Below are 18,955 nucleotides of genomic sequence, written 5' to 3'. Positions count from 1 at the left end.
CCCTGACAAGGTCGGTACCCCTCGCAGGTGGTCTCCAACGACCAGATGAGCACTGATCAGCAGCGGCAGGCACGGACTGAGCTGGCCTCCACCTTCCTTTGGATCCATAGCCAGTTAGAGGCCAACAGCTGGCTGCTGAGGAGTGATGTGGCCCCACCCCAGGCCCAGCCTGGCCTGGGCTCCCCCTCCCCACCGACACTGTGCCCCCTGGCCAGCCCAGACTTGCACGCCCTGCTGGAACATTACTCAGAGCTGCTGGTGCAGGCTGTGCGGAGGAAGGCCCGGGGGCACTGAGGGCTGGCGCCTCCCCCCGACTCCCAAGACAGCCTGGCCACTTCAGAGGAAATCGGTGTCTGAAGCAAATAAACTGACAACTTTGAGGAATGGTTCCTGGTGCCTGTCAGGGTGCATCCGCAGAGCTCCCTCAGGCGGATGCGGGGAAGGAGGGCAGGGTGGACTGCCCAGGGAATACAGGTGGATAAACCCTGGAAGGGGTGAAATTTGTGTGCCGTAGGTGTTGGCTGCCCAGCATTGTACCCTCACCTGCTTGTCCCCTGCCTGTCTCCCCTGGAGGATGTCAGCCCCAGTGCCCTGCCTTGTTCCAGGACTCCGTCAATGGGACCAACATTCCCAAGAAATACAGGAACTGCAGTAATGATGATCCCAACAGCTGGATCCCATGTCTCCCATCTCTGCTGAGCCACTATGGGATCAGTTGTGGTCCTTGCTATTCCCCAAGGTGGGGCCTAACTATTCCCCAAGGAGAGGGCACACCCTTCCTCTGCCCCTTACCAGTGCCCCAGAATGTACTGGAGCCACTGCCGTCACCAGGTGCCAGACCCTGGCTCAGGACACACCTGCTACACCACTGCCAGGCCAAGCCCAGGCTTTTGTCTCCCATCTGTGACAGGGGGATTGAGAGACCAGCAAGCCCACTGACTGGACAGTCGGGCCGCATGCCCAGGCCATCCAGCAGCTGGGACAAATTATTCTTTGTCCAGTGGGAAGACTACATCCAGATTCATCTCCTAAGCTGCCAGCTCTGGTACCAGCTTCCCCAGGCGGCTGGCATCTAGCCATGTGGCATGTCTGCCAAGAAGGCCACTCTTGTGACCACAAAAGCCCCCACTGCCCCAATTCTCTATGAAGAGGAACCCAGCAAGGGCAGGGCCCCCTCCTAAAACACAGCCTTGCCACGTGGCTTGCTGTGGCCTGAACCACTACTTGCCTGACTTCCTCTGCTCAGAGAGAGCCAGTCTTGCCCCGGATTCCACAGAGCTGAGACTCAAACCTGGACTTGCCTAGTGCCAGAGCCAGACCCTTCAGCATAAGAACATGGTCCTCTGCTGTCTCCCTAAACACTGACACACATCAGCACCAACTGTACGTTCAAAAAACTCTGCTGGGTACCTGTATCTGTCTACATCTACAGGATAAGGAACAAGACCAGCAAAGCATCTCCCCTCATGGCATTAGCCTTCTAGAGACCAAATAGGAATTAAAATATCTGTGGAACTGGGTAAGCTGAGGGAGTTAACTGCTGGTTGATGGGCCGGCGAAGGCCTCTCGGGGTGACCTTTGAGAGAAGGCACAGGTCACATAGACATCTTGGGGAAGTATCCAAGCAGACAATAGCCAATGCAACCGCATTGAGGGGGTCAAATGTATGTGACCGGAATGAAGAAGGCAAGAGAGGAGGTGGGAGGAAGAATGGGGTTCAAGGGGCGGGGTCTTCATTGCTTTATGACATTTAAATCCAAGAAACTTTCACAGCACAATTTCCCCCCCTAAATCAGATGCCTGATCTTGGTATTTAAGGAGATGCCCAGTATTATTTCCTGAAGTCCCTCTCCCTGCCCCACCGGAGACTCCCTGCCCAGCCCCACAGGTTACAGGCCACTGGGGACCCATTCTCCTTGCCCCTGCCTTGCCTGGCCACAGTCCTCTAAGATCCTTGAGGCAAGGCTTGGCATCTAGGCCCCTGAACACCCAGAAGACCATCTTGAGCCTTTGTGGAATGTACCCCTCCTCTCACCTGCATCCTTCGAGTCCCACGTAGCAAACAGCTGGCTTGGGGGGGGGTCCAAGCTGTAGGGATACTTGTTATTCTTGATTATGTTCCTGCTTTGTTACCCTATGAGTTGGAGTTCCACCTCCAGCTTAGGCCCTCCTGGCCGCCATACGGCTGCCATACCAGCACTCAGCAGTACGCCCTCACCCAACCAGGCCCAAAGGAGGGCAGCTGCCAGGGTAGTGAGGAAAGTCCTAAGCCTTCCTAGACCCTTCCCCTTCTAGAGTAGTTGGGGGCAAAAAGAATGGAGATTGCTTTGACTTGCTTGGACCAGCCATCTGTCCTGGACATACCACTGTTCAAACAAAAGGGTTCTCAGCCCAAGAGGAGGGGGGCTTGTAGAGAGGACCCAGTGTGTCTACCGCTCTCCACTTAATACTAAGCTCTTCAGGGATCCCTGGGTGGCGCAGCGGTTTGGCGCCTGCCTTTGGCCCAGGGCGCGATCCTGGAGACCCGGGATCGAATCCCACGTCGGGCTCCCGGTGCATGGAGCCTGCTTCTCCCTCTGCCTGTGTCTCTGCCTCTCTCTCTCTGTGTGACTATCATAAATAAATTAATTAAAAAAAATACTAAGCTCTTCAGCCCTGGAAAGACCAGACTCTCCTTGGACAAATTGGTTAAGAAGCCACTGCTGATGAATGTGTGCGCGTGCAGTTTGGGGACCCAGGGTCCCAGCAGGAAGAGGCCAGCATGCTCACACGGGGTATTTTTTTTAAAGATTTTACTTATTCATGAGAAACACAGGAGAAAGGCAGAGAGAGAAGCAGGCTCCATGCGGGGAGCCCGACGTGGGACTCGATACCGGGTCTCCAGGATCACGCCCTGGGCGGAAGGCGGTGCTAAACCGCTGAGCCACCCGGGCTGCCCCACACATGGGGTATTTCAAAGACAGTTTGGTGAAGGGATCATTTGCAAAGAAGTGGGCAGGGAACCAGGAAATCACAGGGCTGGTACAGTATCCTGGACTGGTACCCGGAGAGCTGGAGCCACAAGGGGGCAAAGTGGGACCCAGAAGAGCCAGGCCTGGAGAGCGGGCTGCCCTAAGGGGAGCCGAGTGCCTGGCAACTCCATAGGGAAAGAGTTGGGGGAATCTGCTCCCCCATCTTCTAGGGGGCTCCCCATTGTCCAAGTCCTCCTGGGAGCCAGGGGCATGGGAGCCCAGATATATGTGGCCCACCCCAGTCAGCCTCCCAGGATGCAGAGCGGGGAGGAATGGGACAGAGAGGGCCTGGGGGCAATCCAGCTCCCCAGCCCTGGATTTCTTCCCTAGTGTGTTTTCAGTATTATAGGAACCAGCTGCCCCAAGAGACATGGTGCTGGGCAGGGAGACCTGGGCACCTGGAAAGAGACAATGGCTCCCCCCAACCATTTGCCAGCTCATCAGTGTGACTTCCGCCCTGTGCTCCCACGCTGGACAGCCACGGCTGTGTGAAATCCACAGTTGTGAGATGGAGACACTTCAAACCCCATTTTCCAGATGGGCTGATTGAAACTCAGATGCTTGCCTAGCTACCCCTCAAGCCTTCCTAACAACCACCCTGTTCATATGCTGCATGCTAAGCATTCTCCCCACATGATCTACATGGATCTTTGACACAAACCAGTGATAGGGAGACACATTTGTCCCATTTTCCAGGCGAAGAAACTGAGGCTTAGCAAGAAGTGACTTGCCTGGGTCCTGTAGAGATAAAGTGGCAAAGCTCTGGGCTGATAGGCTGTCAGTTCTGCCTCCCTTGTTGCCCCAAATGAATCAGCAGGACTGACGCTTAGGGAGTGTGAAGAAATAACACTGCTCTCACCACTAAACCTTTGTCTAGACTGTTCCCTCTGCCTGGAACACCCTCCCCCTTTCACCAGAAACCTCATCCTCCAGAGCTACACCCCAGCAGTCATCTCTGAACATTTAGGCTGGATCAGGAGCCTCTTCTGGGCTCCCTTGAGCCCCATGAGTTTTCTCTATTGCAGTTGGAATCACTTTGCCTGTGTATCCCCCATCATAACCTGTCATTCTGGGCTGTTACTGGTGTGTCTCCCCCGTGGGCTAAGTTATGTGCTCGTTTTTAGTGCTGAGCTAGCCTGGCCCATAGTTGGAGCTCAGGAAATTGCTGACTGGATAAATGAGAGGAAGTAACTGCACAGAGAATATTAAAAATCCTTAACCACTGGTTAAGAAGTCAGACAACGATCAGTCTAGAACAAGACTCACTCGCTAGTGTGTGGGGGTGGGTTCTGGGAGGCCCTGGCTGTGTCAGGTGACCCCCTCTGGCTCCTGGACTGTGGGACAGTGGGGAAGTGGTGTGGCAGGCAAGCACTAGGAGCTGGGCTACTAACGCACCAATATTTTATTTATTTATTTTATTATTATTTTTTTTTTAACGCACCAATATTTTAATACCTGCTACACCTCAACAGCTTCTGGCCTGAACGTCCGCTCTGGGCGTCTGAGAATCTGAGAAGTAGAGCCTCCTGTTGGAAGATGCATAGCCTCTATCCTCCCTTTGTCCTTACCTGCTGGACCCTACTGTCCCTCCACCCTCTGGGGCAAGCAATCACAGCACCCCACCCCACCCCCTCAGCTTCCTCAGACAGCTGCTGTGATTTGAATAACCAAGCAGGCTGTTGGATGTCCGATTGGCGGCTGATTTGCCTGGCAAACAGACCCTCAGGTCCTGGGCCCTGCTGCTACTTTGAGAAGACAGCCCCCCCCCCCCCAGTCTCTTTTTTCCCCCTTCCAGGAGCTGTCTAGGCTCCAATCTTGCCCTTGCTTATGGTCTTGGGGGGTCCTAGCACTTGGCAGGCCCCTGGTGGCAGGAAAGTGCCCTCAGGAACCTGGTGTAGAAGGGAGAGGAACGGTGGGTCCTGGGGCAGAGGTAACTGGAGCCAGCTAAGTCAGCTCCCTGGGCTGGTCACAAAATTTGCATGGAGAGAATGAGGTTCCTCCAAGGCTCCCTCCTCCCTCCTTCCCTTCCCCCTCCTAGTCATCCTGGGGCTGAGGTGTGCCTGCAAGTGGAAGAGGCAGGCATCCGTCTAAGGCCATCTTACCATTCCTGGAGGTGATGCCCCGTGCCTTCCTGGTCAGGAGTCGGCGTCCACAGCCACCCAACTGGGGCCACCTGCCTGACCAGCTTCGAGGAGATGCCTATGTTCCAGGTGGGCCCCTCACTGGGCCTGGAGGTGAAGGGTAGGTGAGACACAAAGCATCACCATCTGGGTTTCTCTCCTCAGACTGCAGCAACCAGCAGGGCCCACCAGCACGCCAATCTCCTGGCCTCCGGGACTCTTGGGCGGCGGTGAGTCTGCAGCTGGACCACAGGACCCTGCTCAGTTTCATCCCTGCCCACTCTCAGCTAAGACAGAACCTGACTGCCCCTTACTTCCTGAGCCCATTTGCACATGCCTCTCCAGCCTCAGGACCTTTCCATCTATTGTTCTCTCTGCTGGAAATGCCTTTCCTTTCTTAATAGAGCTCACTGTTAGGCTTCAGCCCAGGCACCATTTCCCGAGCGGGCAGCCACATTTCCTACCCCCAGAGGTCTCTCTGTCCAGTGGGGCAAAACAAGATTCAAGCCAAGTGGATGGTGATTTGCTTTATGTCAGATCAGACAAAAGTGACAGGAACAAGATGGGGGGTGGGGGAAGGCTGGGGACCCTCTGAAGGGGTATTCAGCTGTGCATGACCTGGAAGAAGGAAAGCACTAGCCAGATTATATATGTGACTGAGATTATATCAGTATTTGTTGAAAGCCAGGAACGGCTTTCCTCAATGGATATTTACCAGGAATGAGACAAAAACTCATTCCTTCCTGGAGCTGGTGGGGGCTATAGCTATAGATAATAAAATTAGAAAAATATATATTATGTTGGAAGATGTGCTATGGAGAAATATAAAGCAGGGTAAAGGCAATGGGGAAGGGCCAGGGAAGGCCTTGGAGAGAGCGTAGCATTTTCACACACAAAGAACAGTCTCGGGCCTTCCCAGACCTCCTTGGTTCCTGGTTCTAGGTATTCCGTTTGCCCCACCCAGGGGGTCTAACTCCCATGTGCCTCCCACAGCCGAGGCAGGGCAGTCTGGCCTCCAGTCCCAGGGGCCCCGGGACGCTTGGCTGCCCACTCTGCCCCAAGGCCTTCCCTTTGCAGCGCATGCTGACACGGCACCTCAAGTGCCACAGCCCTGCACGTCGCCATGTGTGCCGCTGTTGTGGCAAAGGCTTTCACGATGCCTTCGACCTCAAGCGTCACATGAGGACTCACACTGGTGAGGAGGGGCAGGGATAGGGAAAGGCGGTTGGGCCCCAGGAAGGTTGGGAACAAAATAGGGAGAAAGGTCCCCAGGATGTGGAGTTTCCAGCATTTGTGTTTTTGGGGTGGAGACTCAGCCACCAGGAGGCTTGGAAAACCTATTTAAGGATCCCAGCCAGTAGGTATAAGGTGGTGCCAGGGTAGCAGCCTGCTGAGGGGTACAGATGAAGACCGTAGTAGTTACATGATTTAGGTCCTAAACAGAAAGATGTAAGGCAAAGCGTCCTTCCTTCTACCCCCGGGGAAGGAAACTCCTGATGAGCAGAGGGGGAACACACGTGTCTGGCCCATGTTTGCACTGGGTGGAGGTAGCACACGGGACGTGGGCAGAGGAGTCTGGACAACTAGGATTCGGGATGCAGGAATGTTCCTGGAAGGCAGGGTGGGAAGGCTTTGGTTTGGAGGCCACTCCCCTGTCTGTCCTCCCCCCTCTGCCCTTCTGCACAGGGATCCGGCCGTTCCGCTGTGGAGCTTGCGGGAAAGCATTTACACAGCGCTGCTCCCTTGAAGCTCATCTCGCCAAGGTGCACGGGCAGCCGGCCAGCTATGCTTACCGTGAGCGCCGTGAGAAGCTGCATGTGTGTGAGGACTGTGGCTTCACCTGCTCGAGGCCCGACACCTACGTGCAGCACCGTGCTCTACATCACGCTGCCTGAGAATGTGCATCCCACACAACTCACGAGAGGCAAATAAATGCAGGAAATGCACGCACAAAACACAGTATTTATTACACACAGGGGAGGATAGTTCACTCGGTCCAGCGGTGGCCACAGTGTGGGGCCGTGCACACGTAGTACAAGCGCATGGCGTCCTGGCAGAAAGGTTGCAGTTAGGAAGGGTCTGGACCTCACAGAAGGGTACAACACAGAACATCCAGCAGACCCTCACTCCGAGATAACAGGCAAAGGGGCTTTCCCCATTGGGAAGGGGGACACCCGGAAGGGCAAGGTTCCCCCCAATACTGGCATCCCTGCCCGGGGAGGGCCAACCCTGCGACGCGCAAAGTCCTCCTGCCACTCACCTCAGCCCGGGCACTATGTGACTGGAAGAACACCGCCTCCTTGTGGCCACACCTGGGAGGACAGGCAGCCCCTCAGCCTACCATACCCTCCCCTCCTCCGTCCACCCGTTAAGGACGAGCCGCTCTCCATCCCCAGCACCAACAGCGCGCTCACTTTTGGCACGGGTGGTCCTCGGTCCGCGGCAACGTGGGGTCCTGGGACACGTCGGCGATGATCTGGGTCAGTTCGCTGGGGGAGCAGAAGTGAATAGTTAGGCCCAGATGAGGCTCCCCAGCCAACAACCCCGCCCCAGGTTCTAGTCCTGCCACTCACTCCACTTCGTGCGTGATCTTGTTGACATAGATGCAGCTGTTGTCGGCTTCCTGCTGGTAATCGCAATTCCGGCACTAGAGAGGGCGAGCGTGGCGGGAGGGGGTCACGGAGAGATCCGGGGGGGACTGGAAGGGAAGGCTGGGCCTTCCCCGGAGGCGATGACTAAATCACGGGGTCTCCAAGTTGGGGTAACGGAGTATGTTGGGAATCACCTCCGGGATGGGCCACACAAGAGACTAGGGCTCACCCAGGGGATAGAAAAGGAGACCAAAACACGAAGGGGGCGTAGAGAGGGGTAAGGGGCACGTGGAGTAGGTTGGGGCCACGCCGAGAACCGGGGACCGTTCTGGGGGGACCCCGTCGCCGCGGCCGCCCGCGCTCACCGCGTAGAGCAGGATGCGGTTCTCCTTGTCCTCCTTGGGATAAAGCATGTTGTTACTGCGGGGAGGAGGAAGCCAGAGGTCAGTCCTGGGGCCGTTACTTGCTCCCCTTGCGCACTCGCAGCCCCGGCCTCACCATTCCTGGCAGAATCGAATACCCACGAAACCGGGCTCGTAGGTCCCGTCTGGCTCCATAGCGACGCCGGGCCCGTCGAGCCCTGCGCCCTGGCTCCGCCGCGCGACGGGTCGCGGGAAGGGTCACGCCTAGTTGCTTCGCGCTACGGCGGGGCGGGGCTAACACGTGCACCGGCTCCCAGTGGCTTTGTGCTTGTCTCTCTGCGCCGAGGTTCCATTAACAACTTGCTTTAATTTTTCCGATATCCTGCGGTAATTGTTTCCGACTTTCGAGCCTCGCTTCCCCAGTTTGTAGAGCAGTATGGGACGAGAGCCAGGAACACGATGCTTCTCGTAATAAGCAAGGCGCGGAGCATGAATGAAGCCATTGCAGTCCCTGGCTGACGGCCAGTGCACATGCGCGGACGAGGTAGCTCTTGCCAGTCCTTCCTGGGGGCTTCAGCCTCCGTCCGCCGGGCCGTTTCCCGGGCGGCTATTGGAAGAACTGTGCTCCATGGAAGGCCTCTCGGGATTGGCTGGGCCCACCCAAGAGCACGGGGGAGGCCTCTTCCTGGCGTGGAAAGGGACGGCGGCGATTGGCGGGCCCTGCTCGCGGGAGGGCGAGGATTGGCCGGGTCGGGAGCAGGGGGCGGGGCCGATATCCCAGAAGCGGCGGCGGCGGCTGAGGAGCCGGTGTGAGGCGACCGACCGGGCTGCGGACCCCGGCAGGGCGCGGCGAGATGGAGGTGACGGGCTTGTCGGCGCCCACCGTGACCGTGTTCATCAGCAGCTCTCTCAACAGCTTCCGCTCTGAAAAGCGGTACAGTCGCAGCCTCACCATAGCGGAGTTCAAGGTGTGGCCGTGGGGGCGGGGCCCGGGGGCGGGGCGTAGGTGTGAGGGGGCGGGGCGAGGAAGGCACGGAGGGGCTTCCCGACCGCGAGGAGGGGCCGGGACCAACCCGGGTTGAACCGCCTGGGGGCTGGGCCGCGGGCGGATGGGGCGGGGGCGAACCTGAAGTTCCAGAAATGGGGGGCGAAGCCAGGGAAAATTAGAGGTTGCATAGGGCGTGGCCAAGGATAACCGGGTGGCTCCTAAATGGTGGGTCCCTTGAAGGAGCGGGGATGGGGTGATGGTCGTTGCAAGGGGCGGACCCTCGGGGCGCCTGGCGGGCTCAGCTGGAAGAGCTGGCGATTCTCCATCTCGGCTCGTGAGTCCGAGGCCCGCGTTGGGCGTACAGTTTACTTTAAAAAATGTATAAATAAATAAATACGCAAGTACAAACCTGCGAATGTATGTAGCGAGGGGTGGAGCCCCCGGGCAGAGGGTGGGGCCGCTGACGGCTTCCACCGGCTTCCACCGGCTGCTCCCCGCGCAGTGTAAACTAGAGCTGGTGGTGGGCAGTCCTGCGTCTTGCATGGAACTGGAGCTGTATGGAGCTGACGACAAGTTCTACAGCAAGCTGGACCAGGAGGATGCGCTGCTGGGTTCGTACCCCGTAGACGACGGCTGCCGCATCCACGTGAGACCCCCCCTCATTCATTTATTTATTGAACAAATACTTGGCTGTACGTTGCTCTGTGTGATAACCAGGATAGGCCCTCCCCTCGTGGAGCCCCCAGTCCAGCAGGGAGAGACACCTAGCCATCTCTGGACAGTGACAAGCAGAGGGGGCCGATCCGGGCTGGGAAAGGCCCAGGGAACTGGGGGCGCCCAGAGAGGTGCCTGACACTCCTCCTAGAAGTGTCAGAAGGGGCCTCCTGAAGGAAGGGATGCCTGAGCTGAGACCCGAAAGATGAGGAAAGGACAACTTAAGATAAGGAGCGGGAGGGGCATGCCAGGTGGAGGGAACAGCATAGAGTGTGAGGGGGGTCAGGGTAAGTGATGAGACTGGACCTGTTGGGAGAAGTTGGAACACGGAGGGCCTCTGCATGCATCAACTCACATCCTCCTCTCTGTCCCCCCCTTACTCCTCAGACATCCCAGTATCCCAGGTAACCTCCACCTTAGGGCCTTTGCATATGCTGTGTACCCCACACTCGCATCGTTCTTTTTTTTTTTTTTTTTTTTTTTTTTTTTTTTAATTTTTATTTATTTATGATAGTCACAGAGAGAGAGAGAGGCAGAGACACAGGCAGAGGGAGAAGCAGGCTCCATGCACCGGGAGCCCGACGTGGGATTCGATCCCGGGTCTCCAGGATCGCGCCCTGGGCCAAAGGCAGGCGCTAAACCGCTGCGCCACCCAGGGATCCCGCATCGTTCTTTTTTATATGGCTTCACATGGCTCGCCCCACCCTTCCAGTCTTTTTTTTTTTTTTTTCTTTAAGATTTATTTATTTGAGGGAGGGAGAGAAAGAGAAAGCATGAAAGCATGAGCAGATAGAGGGAGAAGGAGAAGCAGACTCCGTGCTGAGCAGGGGGCCAGATGTGGGGCTAGATCCAAGGACCCTGGGATCCTGACCCTAGCTGAATGCTTAACCAACTGAGCCACCCAGGCGCCCCCTCCACTAAATGTCACCCTCCAAATGTGAGGCCTTCATAGATCTCAGTATGAAATTTAAATCTTCTCTGTTTTCCACTTTACTTGATTTTTGTCCTTAGCTTCTAGCACCCTGTAACATACTGTACATTTCCGCCAGCAGCTGGAATAATGCCGAGGACAGAGAAGATGCTCAATGAATCATTGTTGAATACTGAACTGAATCCATAAAATAAGACTCAGAAAATGGTGTAATTAACTTCATTTTGCAAAATAAAAAACTTAATGAAATTTATTTTCCTAAGAATGAACTATAGTTAGAATTATCGCCTCAGTCTGCATGACTGTGGGAGTCAGTATGCTCAGAGAACTGGTTCCTTTTTTACCTTCTAGGTGTTTTTTGAGCATTTGTGTCATGCCAAAGGCCAAGTCTGAAGAGGTCTCTGTTTTTAGCTCTGTCCAGTGTGTGAGGTAGATGTTAGCAAGATATTCACAGGAAGAAATATGAAATGTCAGAGACACGGGGGCCATTAGGAAGAGATCACAGAGCCGAGAGAGCTGATACTGGGGGACTTGACCTATCAGTGAGGTCTGGGAGGACTTCCTGGAAGAGGTGATGCCTGAGCAGAGACCTGGAGAATAGGAAGAGTTAACTGAAGAAGAGAGGGATCCCTGGGTGGCGCAGTGGTTTGGCGCCTGCCTTTGGCCCAGGGCGCGATCCTGGAGACCCGGGATCGAATCCCACGTCGGGCTCCCGGTGCATGGAGCCTGCTTCTCCCTCTGCCTATGTCTCTGCCTCTCTCTCTCTCTCTCTCTCTCTGTGTGTGTGTGTGTGACTATCATAAATAAATAAAATTTAAAAAAATATTAAAAAAAAAAAAAACTGAAGAAGAGACAAGAGCACTCCAGGAAAGGGCCCAGCATGTGCAAACATGGGGTGGAAGGGAGCTCAGTTAGGTACAGGGGCCTCTCCTCTGGCAGGGGGGAAGTGGGAACCAGGGGAGGCAGGGGAGGGCTCCGAGGCAGCAGAGTCCTGGCCTGACTCAGATGTTCGTAGGCTCCCTCTGACTGTGTGTGGGGAGCCGGCTACAGAAGACAAGAGGAGTAGGGAGACCTGGGAGGGGGCTGCTTCCACCGTCCAGGTGGTGCGGTGGGGCCTGGATCACAGTGGGAATGGGTCAGGATAGTGCTGGGCACAGGACGGAGTCCCTGGGCTGACCGGGGCAGCCTCAGCCTCTGCACGCTGGTGGGTCGGGTGTAGGTCATGGCATCCTCCAACAGGAGGTTTTCACACATGGATTCAGGTGTAGACATGCCTTTAACTTCTGAGGTCATTTGAGGAAGGTTTCCCAGAGGCAGAGCCTCTGGGGAGGTTTTTTTTGTTGTTTTAAATTCTTTTTCTGTTTATAAATATTACCTATATATTTGTTTTTGTTTGTTTGTTTGTTTTTTTACCTATATATTTGAAGTGCCAGACTGGCTCAGTTGGTAGAGCATGTGACTTGATCTCAGGGTTGTGAGTTCAGGCCCCATGTTGGACATAGAGATTATTTAAAATCAATTTAAAAAAAAAATCTTATTTATCTATTCATGAGAGAGAGAGAGAGGCAGAGACACAGGCAGAAGGAGAAGCAGGTTCCATGCAGGGAGCCCAAGGTGGGACTTGATCCCGGAACACCGGGATCACGCCCTGGGCCAAAGGCAGATGCTCAACCGCTGAGCCACCCAGGCGTCCCAACTTAAAAACAATTTTAAAATGTTTATATATATATATGTGTGTGTGTGTGTGTATATATTTATGTGTGTATATACACACACACGTATATAACGTATGTGTGTATATATATATATATAACATTTATATAACGTATATATATATATAACGTGTATATAACATTATCTACATTTTTTGCTTATAATAATACCCACATCAAATTCACAAGATCTTTAATATAGAAAGTAGAAATTCTTAGTGATCCTGACTAGCACTCTTCTCCCCCACTGCCCCTGCCCTGGCCCAGCCTCCATCCTCTCACCCCTGGGCCCTCTGCAGTCTGCTCCCCAGAAGGAGCCTTTGATGCTCCGAGTTGGGTCAGGGAGCTCCTGGCTCAGCGCCTCCCTGGCTGCATCTCGATCTGGGTGAAAACCAAAGTCCACAGTGACCCGTTGTGTCTCCCACCTTCCCCTGAGTCTCCACTCCAGCTACGATGGCATCCCTGCTGTTTCTGAAAAGGGCTAAGGTCATTTCTGCACCAAGATTTGGTGCCTGTCCTTCCTTCTCGGCCTTTGGGCCTTGGCTCAGACATCCCCTCCCTTCGGAAACCTACTCTGACCACCCTCTCATGCTCCTGAGCCTCTTGGTGGTATTTATCTACGTAGCACCTTGTCATCTGGTGTTTAGTACGTGCATGTGTGTGTTTGTGGTTGGGCTGCCAGCAGATGAGCTTGTGTCCCTAGCACCCAGCACGGAGCCCAGCTGGAGCTACAGAAGAGCATAGCAGCAGTGAGTGAGTGAATATTGGGGGGACAGACAGGAAGAGATGCTTCAGGGGAGGCTGGAGGTTGGGTCCAGCTTAGGAGGGTCCCAGAGACTCAGAGAGGGACAGATGTGCTGCCCAGAAGTCTCATGAGCAAGACTTGAGCTCTGTCTTCCATTCCAACGATCTTGGACCACCAGTGATGTTGGCGGCAGCATGTGGGGATTGTCTGGGTCCAGATCCAGCCTCTGAGGGCTTGGATGGGGGCGAGGGAGGGGAGATGGCCAGTGTGGACATGTGTTCTCACCCCTTCTGCTGGGCTCAGGAGAGGAGAGGAGCCCTGGGTAAAGGTGAGGGTAGAGGAATATGGTCTTTCCTAGATGGAGAGACTTAAATCCCGGGAATGCTCCAGTGTGCAACCCCTGCCTCCAGCATCCCAAGCCTCCCAGGCCAGGCTGGATCCCCCCTGACATCGCTCCCCTCACTACAGGTCATTGACCACAGTGGTGCCCGCCTTGGGGAGTATGAGGATGTGTCCAAGGTGGAGAAATACCAGATCTCACAAGAAGCCTACGACCAGAGGCAAGGTACAGGCGCAGGAGGTTGGATGGGGGCCTGTGGGGGCCAGAAGGAGTCTGTGCCAGTGGACAGAGGTGGGGGGCAGACAGGGGAGGGGGGCCGGTGGTGTGGGCAGTGGGGACAGACAGACATGGCAGGTGGAGGGCGTGGGATGGGTTTGTTGTGGGTACAAATAGGGCTTGCAGGGGCACAGGGCGTGGGGTGTGAATGGGGGCTGGGAGGTGTGAGGGAGTGTGGGCAGGCAGAGGGAGCATGAGAGGGGAGTCTAGGGGGGTCACACGTAGCGGGGGAGTTAGTGTCACACGGTGGCATGAGCAGAACAGATCAGATGTGTAGCGGGTGAGACGAGAGGCTGGGTGGAGGGAATATGATGCTGAAGGGACGTGGGAAGGTGGGGTCATGGGAAGACAGGAGGCAGCATCTAGATTGTGGGGAGGCCCAGGGGGCCAGAACAGAAGAGTTTCTTCTGAATGTTGGCCCTGCGTGGGTGGCAAGTTGTCCCATGAGACCAGGGCAAGCAGTCTAAGCCTTGTCCCCCACCCCGCCCTCAGACTCCGTCCGCTCCTTCCTGAAGCGCAGCAAGCTGGGCCGGTACAACGAAGAGGAGCGGGCACAGCAGGAGGCCGAGGCCTCCCAGCGCCTGAACGAGGAGAAGACCCAGGCCAGTGCCATCCCCGTGGGCAGCCGCTGTGAAGTGCGGGCGCCTGGGCAGCCCCCTCGCCGGGGCACCGTCATGTATGTAGGTACGTGGCCCACTGAGGCCTTGTGCTCAGCCCTGAGGTGGGCGATGCTGGAGACTGGGCCCCTGAGGGAGATCCCAGGCCGGGCTGGTCAGGAAGACAGACCCAGCAATGACAGTGACGGCCCAGAGTGTTCCTGGCAGGGAAGTGGGGGACAGAGGCAAAACAGTGGGGTTGTGAGAGGAGGTGGAGGCCAGAGGGGCTGGTTCTGAGGTGAATGCACAGGGCGCAGGGTCAGAGCTGAGATGGGGGAGGCAGGGGCCCGGCTGTGTGAGCTGAGAGGCAGCACCTGCTCTGCCCTGCCCTCCTGTGGGTGATGGGGGGAGCTTCCTGGGAGGGGGGGCGCTGTGTGAGAGAAAGGGTGAGGAGGGGGTCGAGTGCTCCCGCCAGAGGGCATGGTGAGTGCAGAGGCCCAGAGGCCCAGGAGCTAGGACAGGCTGGGCCTGGCTGGGCCCATCCAAGGGGGAGAGAGGAAGTCAGCGGGAGTGGGGAGTGGGGAGGACATGGGGGGAGAGGTAAGACGTGAGGTCTGGGCAGGAGCACAGGCACGTGGACGTGCAGGGCCTTGAAGACAGTGGGGAGCAGGGAGGGGTTTGTTTTTATAACACCTGCATTGAGGTGTAATTCAAATACCGTGAAACTTAAAGTATACAAGTCGTTGGTCTTACGTGTGCTCACGGAAGTGTGCAGCCGTCACCAGTCTTAGAACATTTCCATCTCCCCGGGAAGAAACCCCATAACCATTAGCAGCCACTCCCCATTTCTGAAGCCTCGACTCCCCCAGTCCTGGGCAGCCACTAGTCGATGTTGACTCTGTAGACCCTATTTTGGACGTTTCACATAAACTGAATCCTATAGTAGGCGGTCTTTTGTGACTGGCTTGTTTCACTTCGTTCCTAGGCTTCATCCGTGTTGTAGCCTATGTCAGGGTTTTGTCTCTCTTTTTTTTTTTTTTTTTTAAGATTTTATTTATTTATTCATGACACACACAGAGAGAGGCGGAGACACAGGCAGAGGGAGAAGCAGGCTCCATGCAGGGAGCCCGACCGATGTGGGACTCAAACCCGGGACTCCAGGATCATGCCCTGGGCCGAAGGGAGGCGCTCAACCGCTGAGCCACCCAGGTGTCCTGTTTTGTCTCTTTTTATAGCCAAATGATGCCGCATTGGTTGGGTACACCTCATTTTATACATTCGTTCATCAGCTGATGGATTTTTTTTTTTTTTTTTTTTTTTTTTTTTTTTTTTCTAAAGATTTTATTTATTTATTCATGATAGTCACACAGAGAGAGACAGAGAGGCAGAGACACAGGCAGAGGGAGAAGCAGGCTCCATGCACCGGGAGCCCGATGTGGGATTCGATCCCGGGTCTCCAGGATCACGCCCCGGGCCAAAGGCGGGCGCCAAACCGCTGCGCCACCCAGGGATCCCAAGCTGATGGATTTTTGAGTCCTTTCCACTTTTTTGTCTATTATGGATAATACTGCTATGGACATTCTTTTTTTTTTTTAAGATTTTTATTTATTTATTCACAAGAGGCAGAGACATAGGCAGAGGGAGAAGCAGGCTCCCTGTGGGGAGCCCAGTGCGAGACTGGATCCCAGGACCCTGGAATCACAACCTGAGCCAAAGGTAGATGCTCAACCCCTGAGCCACCCAGGTGCCCCTGCTGTGGACATTGAATAGGTTTTTGTGCAGACACATATTTTCATTTCTCTGCAGAAGGAGTGGAATTGCTGGGTCACACGGTAGCTCTGTTTAACCTTTGGAGCAGCTGTACCACACCATAGTTCACCAGCAGTGTGTGAGGGCTCTGGTTTCTCCATGTCCTCATCAGCACTCTTCCCTCTGTGTGCAGGCACATCCCCGGTGTCTGTGTGTCCGAATTTCCTCTTTATAAAGACACCAATCAGATTGGATTATATCTCTCACCCTAATGGCTTCATTTTAACTTTACCACCTTTTTAAAGACCTTGTCTCCAAATACAGTCATATTCTGAAGTACTGGGGGTTAGGATATCATCGTGTAAGTTTTGGCAGACACAGTTCAGCCCTTACCTAGTTTTAAGAATTCTTTATATATTCTATTTTTTTAAAAAGATTTTATTTATTTATTCACGAGAGACACAGAGAGAGAGAGGCAGAGACACAGGCAGAGGGAGAAGCAGGCTCCATGCAGGGAGCCTGACGTGGGACTCGATCCCAGGTCTCCAGGGTCACGCCCTGGGCTGAAGGCAGACGCTCAACCACTGAGCCACCTGGGCTGCCCTCTTTATATATTCTAGATAAAACTCCCTTATCAAATATATGATTCACAAACATTTTCTCCCATTCCTTTTTTTTTTTCCTGCCGTTCTGTGGGTTGGTTGTCTTTTTACTTTCTTGATCGTGTCCTTTGAAGCATAACATTTAAAATATTTTTGGGGGCAGCCCGGGTGGCTCAGCTGTTTGGCACCACCTTCAGCCCAGGGTGTGATCCCGGAGACCCAAGATTGAGTCCCACATCGGGCTCCCTGCACGGAGCTTGCTTCTCCCTCTGCCTCTCTCTCTCTCTCTCCCTCTCTCTCTCTCTCTCTCTGTCTCTCATGAATAAATACAATCTTTAAGAAAAAAAATTATTTTAAAGTCCCAATTTATTTTGTTGTTGTTGTTTACACTTTTGGTATTATATCTAAGAAGCCAGGGCCTAAGATAAGGTCACAGAGTTTTACTCCTGTATTTTCTTCTAAGAGTTTTATAGTGATGTGTTTTGCATATGGGTCTTAGACCTACTTTGAGTTAATTTGCATGTGTGACATGAGATAGGAATCCAACTTCCTTCTCTTGAGTGTGGATATCTAGTTGTCCTGGAACTATCTGTTGAAAAGGCTGTTCTTTCCTCATTGAACAGTCTTGGCACCCTTGTCAAAAATCATTTGATCGTAAGCAGTGTGGATTTTATGCCGAATGGGATGGGCGGCCTTTGAGGAATTTGAGGCAAGGTAGCAGTGCTGTTTCCTTTAAATTTTTACAAAACTCCTCTGAGTGAGGATGTTGAGTAAATAGCGATCCTGAGAAGGTCAGCCCGGGTGGCTCAGCAGTTTAGCACCCCTTCAGCCCAAGGCGTGATCCTGGAGTCTCAGGATCAAGTCCCACATCAGGCTCCCTGCGTGGAGCCTGCTTCTCCATCTGCCTGTGTCTCTGCCTCTCTCTGTCTCTCTCTCTCTCTCTCTGTGTGTGTCTTTCATGAATAAGTAAATAAAATCTTAAAAAAAAAAAAAGTGGATCTGAGCTAGGAACAGTGAGACCAATGAAGGAGGCTATCATATTAGTCTGGGCAGGAGATGGAGGTGGCCCTGGGTGCTAGCAAGGAGTGGTTTTTGCCAGGATAGGCTTTATACTGAGTCAGTGGGCATGAATCTGGGATGAACTGCAGCTAGAAGTTTCATTGGGCTTTCCTCCCTGGACAGGACTCACAGATTTCAAGCCTGGCTACTGGATTGGCGTCCGCTATGATGAGCCCCTAGGGAAGAACGACGGCAGGTAATGAACGGTCCCATTCAGGCATCTATGTGTGCATACGTGTGCTTCTGCGTCTAAGTGCATTTGGATTGAGCCTGCCCATCCTGGCATCCCACCCATCCCTGGGTGGGAGCAGTGTTGGGGCCCCTCTGACCACTGCCTCCCCACGTTGCCCTGCAGTGTGAATGGGAAACGCTACTTCGAATGCCAGGCCAAGTACGGCGCCTTCGTCAAGCCATCGGTTGTGACAGTGGGGGACTTTCCTGAGGAAGACTACGGGTTGGATGAGATGTGACACCTGAGGAAAGGCATCCCCCAGCTCCAACTAACTGGCCTACTCATTGCCCCTCCCTGTGTGTGCCCATGGCCCTCTTCCCCGAGCCCATTTTTATTTTATTCACCTTGCTATTGACTTTTGAGACTCATGCATTAAATTTCCTGGAAACCTGAGAGGTGTTGGAGGACTTGATGAATGTGGCGTGGGGGGTGGGGATAGGTGAGGGTGAAATAGGCTGGATGAGGTAGAGGTTGGGCAGGACGAGGCTTTATTCCTTACCTGATAGCTGGGGGCCCATGAGACTGTTTTTTGTCCTTTATTAGTTACTGTAATGCTTTGCGGCTGTAACAAAGGAGCCCACAATAATAGTGGCTTAAATAAGGCAGTTTATTTCTCATGTAAAGTCTCGTGTAACCACCAAGAGCTGGTATGGTGATCCCTCTGTGTCAGAGGCCAGTCTCCATACATGTATCTTGTTGCTCTTCCTTCTTGTAATTCCCACATTGTCAGCTCCAGGCAACATCGAGAGGGGAAGGGGAAGGACACCTCTTGCCCTTAAGAAATATGTGCAACTCAGAACATGTTTCTGTTTCCTTGGCCAGAATTTTGTCTCCTGGCCACTTGTAGACCGGGGAATGTAGTTTTTATTCTGGGCAGCCATGTTCCTCCCCAAATATCAGAAGTTCCTATATTGGGCAGCCCCGGTG

General features: G+C 54.2%; 4 protein-coding genes across 5 annotated transcripts in view; 3 read left to right on the top strand and 1 right to left on the bottom strand.

Moving 5' to 3' along the window:
• WDR62 (WD repeat domain 62) overlaps nucleotides 1-380 on the top strand; it is a 47,755-nt gene extending 47,375 nt beyond the window's left edge. Inside the window, exon 32 of the mRNA XM_077853604.1 lies at nucleotides 28-380. Within this exon, the coding sequence (XP_077709730.1) occupies nucleotides 28-294 (267 nt within the window). The 3' untranslated portion in view covers nucleotides 295-380. The remainder of the gene's footprint in view (nucleotides 1-27) is intronic.
• Nucleotides 381-534: 154 nt separating this feature from the next.
• On the top strand, nucleotides 535-7,972 carry OVOL3 (ovo like zinc finger 3). Its single transcript, XM_077853680.1, has 5 exons — nucleotides 535-1,519; nucleotides 5,050-5,221; nucleotides 5,297-5,361; nucleotides 6,125-6,326; nucleotides 6,818-7,972. Exons 2-5 carry the CDS (start codon nucleotides 5,128-5,130, stop codon nucleotides 7,024-7,026), a joined length of 570 nt encoding a protein of 189 aa, XP_077709806.1. The 5' UTR covers nucleotides 535-1,519; nucleotides 5,050-5,127; the 3' UTR covers nucleotides 7,027-7,972.
• Nucleotides 7,074-8,694, bottom strand: POLR2I (RNA polymerase II subunit I). The gene is made up of 6 exons (XM_077853693.1): nucleotides 8,221-8,694; nucleotides 8,088-8,142; nucleotides 7,705-7,778; nucleotides 7,546-7,620; nucleotides 7,392-7,443; nucleotides 7,074-7,181 (listed from the first exon to the last, which is right to left on the bottom strand). The coding sequence occupies exons 1-6, from the start codon at nucleotides 8,277-8,279 to the stop codon at nucleotides 7,119-7,121; spliced, it is 378 nt and encodes a 125-aa protein (XP_077709819.1). The 5' UTR covers nucleotides 8,280-8,694; the 3' UTR covers nucleotides 7,074-7,118.
• A 151-nt stretch (nucleotides 8,695-8,845) lies between these two features.
• TBCB (tubulin folding cofactor B) lies at nucleotides 8,846-18,421 on the top strand. Of its 2 annotated transcripts, none has more exons than XM_077853656.1 (6): nucleotides 8,846-9,052; nucleotides 9,575-9,718; nucleotides 13,643-13,739; nucleotides 14,283-14,474; nucleotides 17,920-17,992; nucleotides 18,152-18,421. In XM_077853656.1, exons 1-6 carry the CDS (start codon nucleotides 8,939-8,941, stop codon nucleotides 18,264-18,266), a joined length of 735 nt encoding a protein of 244 aa, XP_077709782.1. In that variant the 5' UTR covers nucleotides 8,846-8,938; the 3' UTR covers nucleotides 18,267-18,421. The 2 variants fall into 2 exon arrangements, with proteins under 2 accessions (XP_077709782.1, XP_077709792.1); XM_077853666.1 differs by lacking the exon at nucleotides 8,846-9,052 and adding an exon at nucleotides 9,274-9,297.
• Nucleotides 18,422-18,955: the final 534 nt, after the last annotated feature.

This window comes from Canis aureus, chromosome 1, assembly GCF_053574225.1.
Source record: "Canis aureus isolate CA01 chromosome 1, VMU_Caureus_v.1.0, whole genome shotgun sequence".
NCBI classification, from domain to species: Eukaryota; Metazoa; Chordata; class Mammalia; order Carnivora; family Canidae; genus Canis; species Canis aureus.
This window is presented reverse-complemented; position numbering and strand designations above follow the sequence as displayed.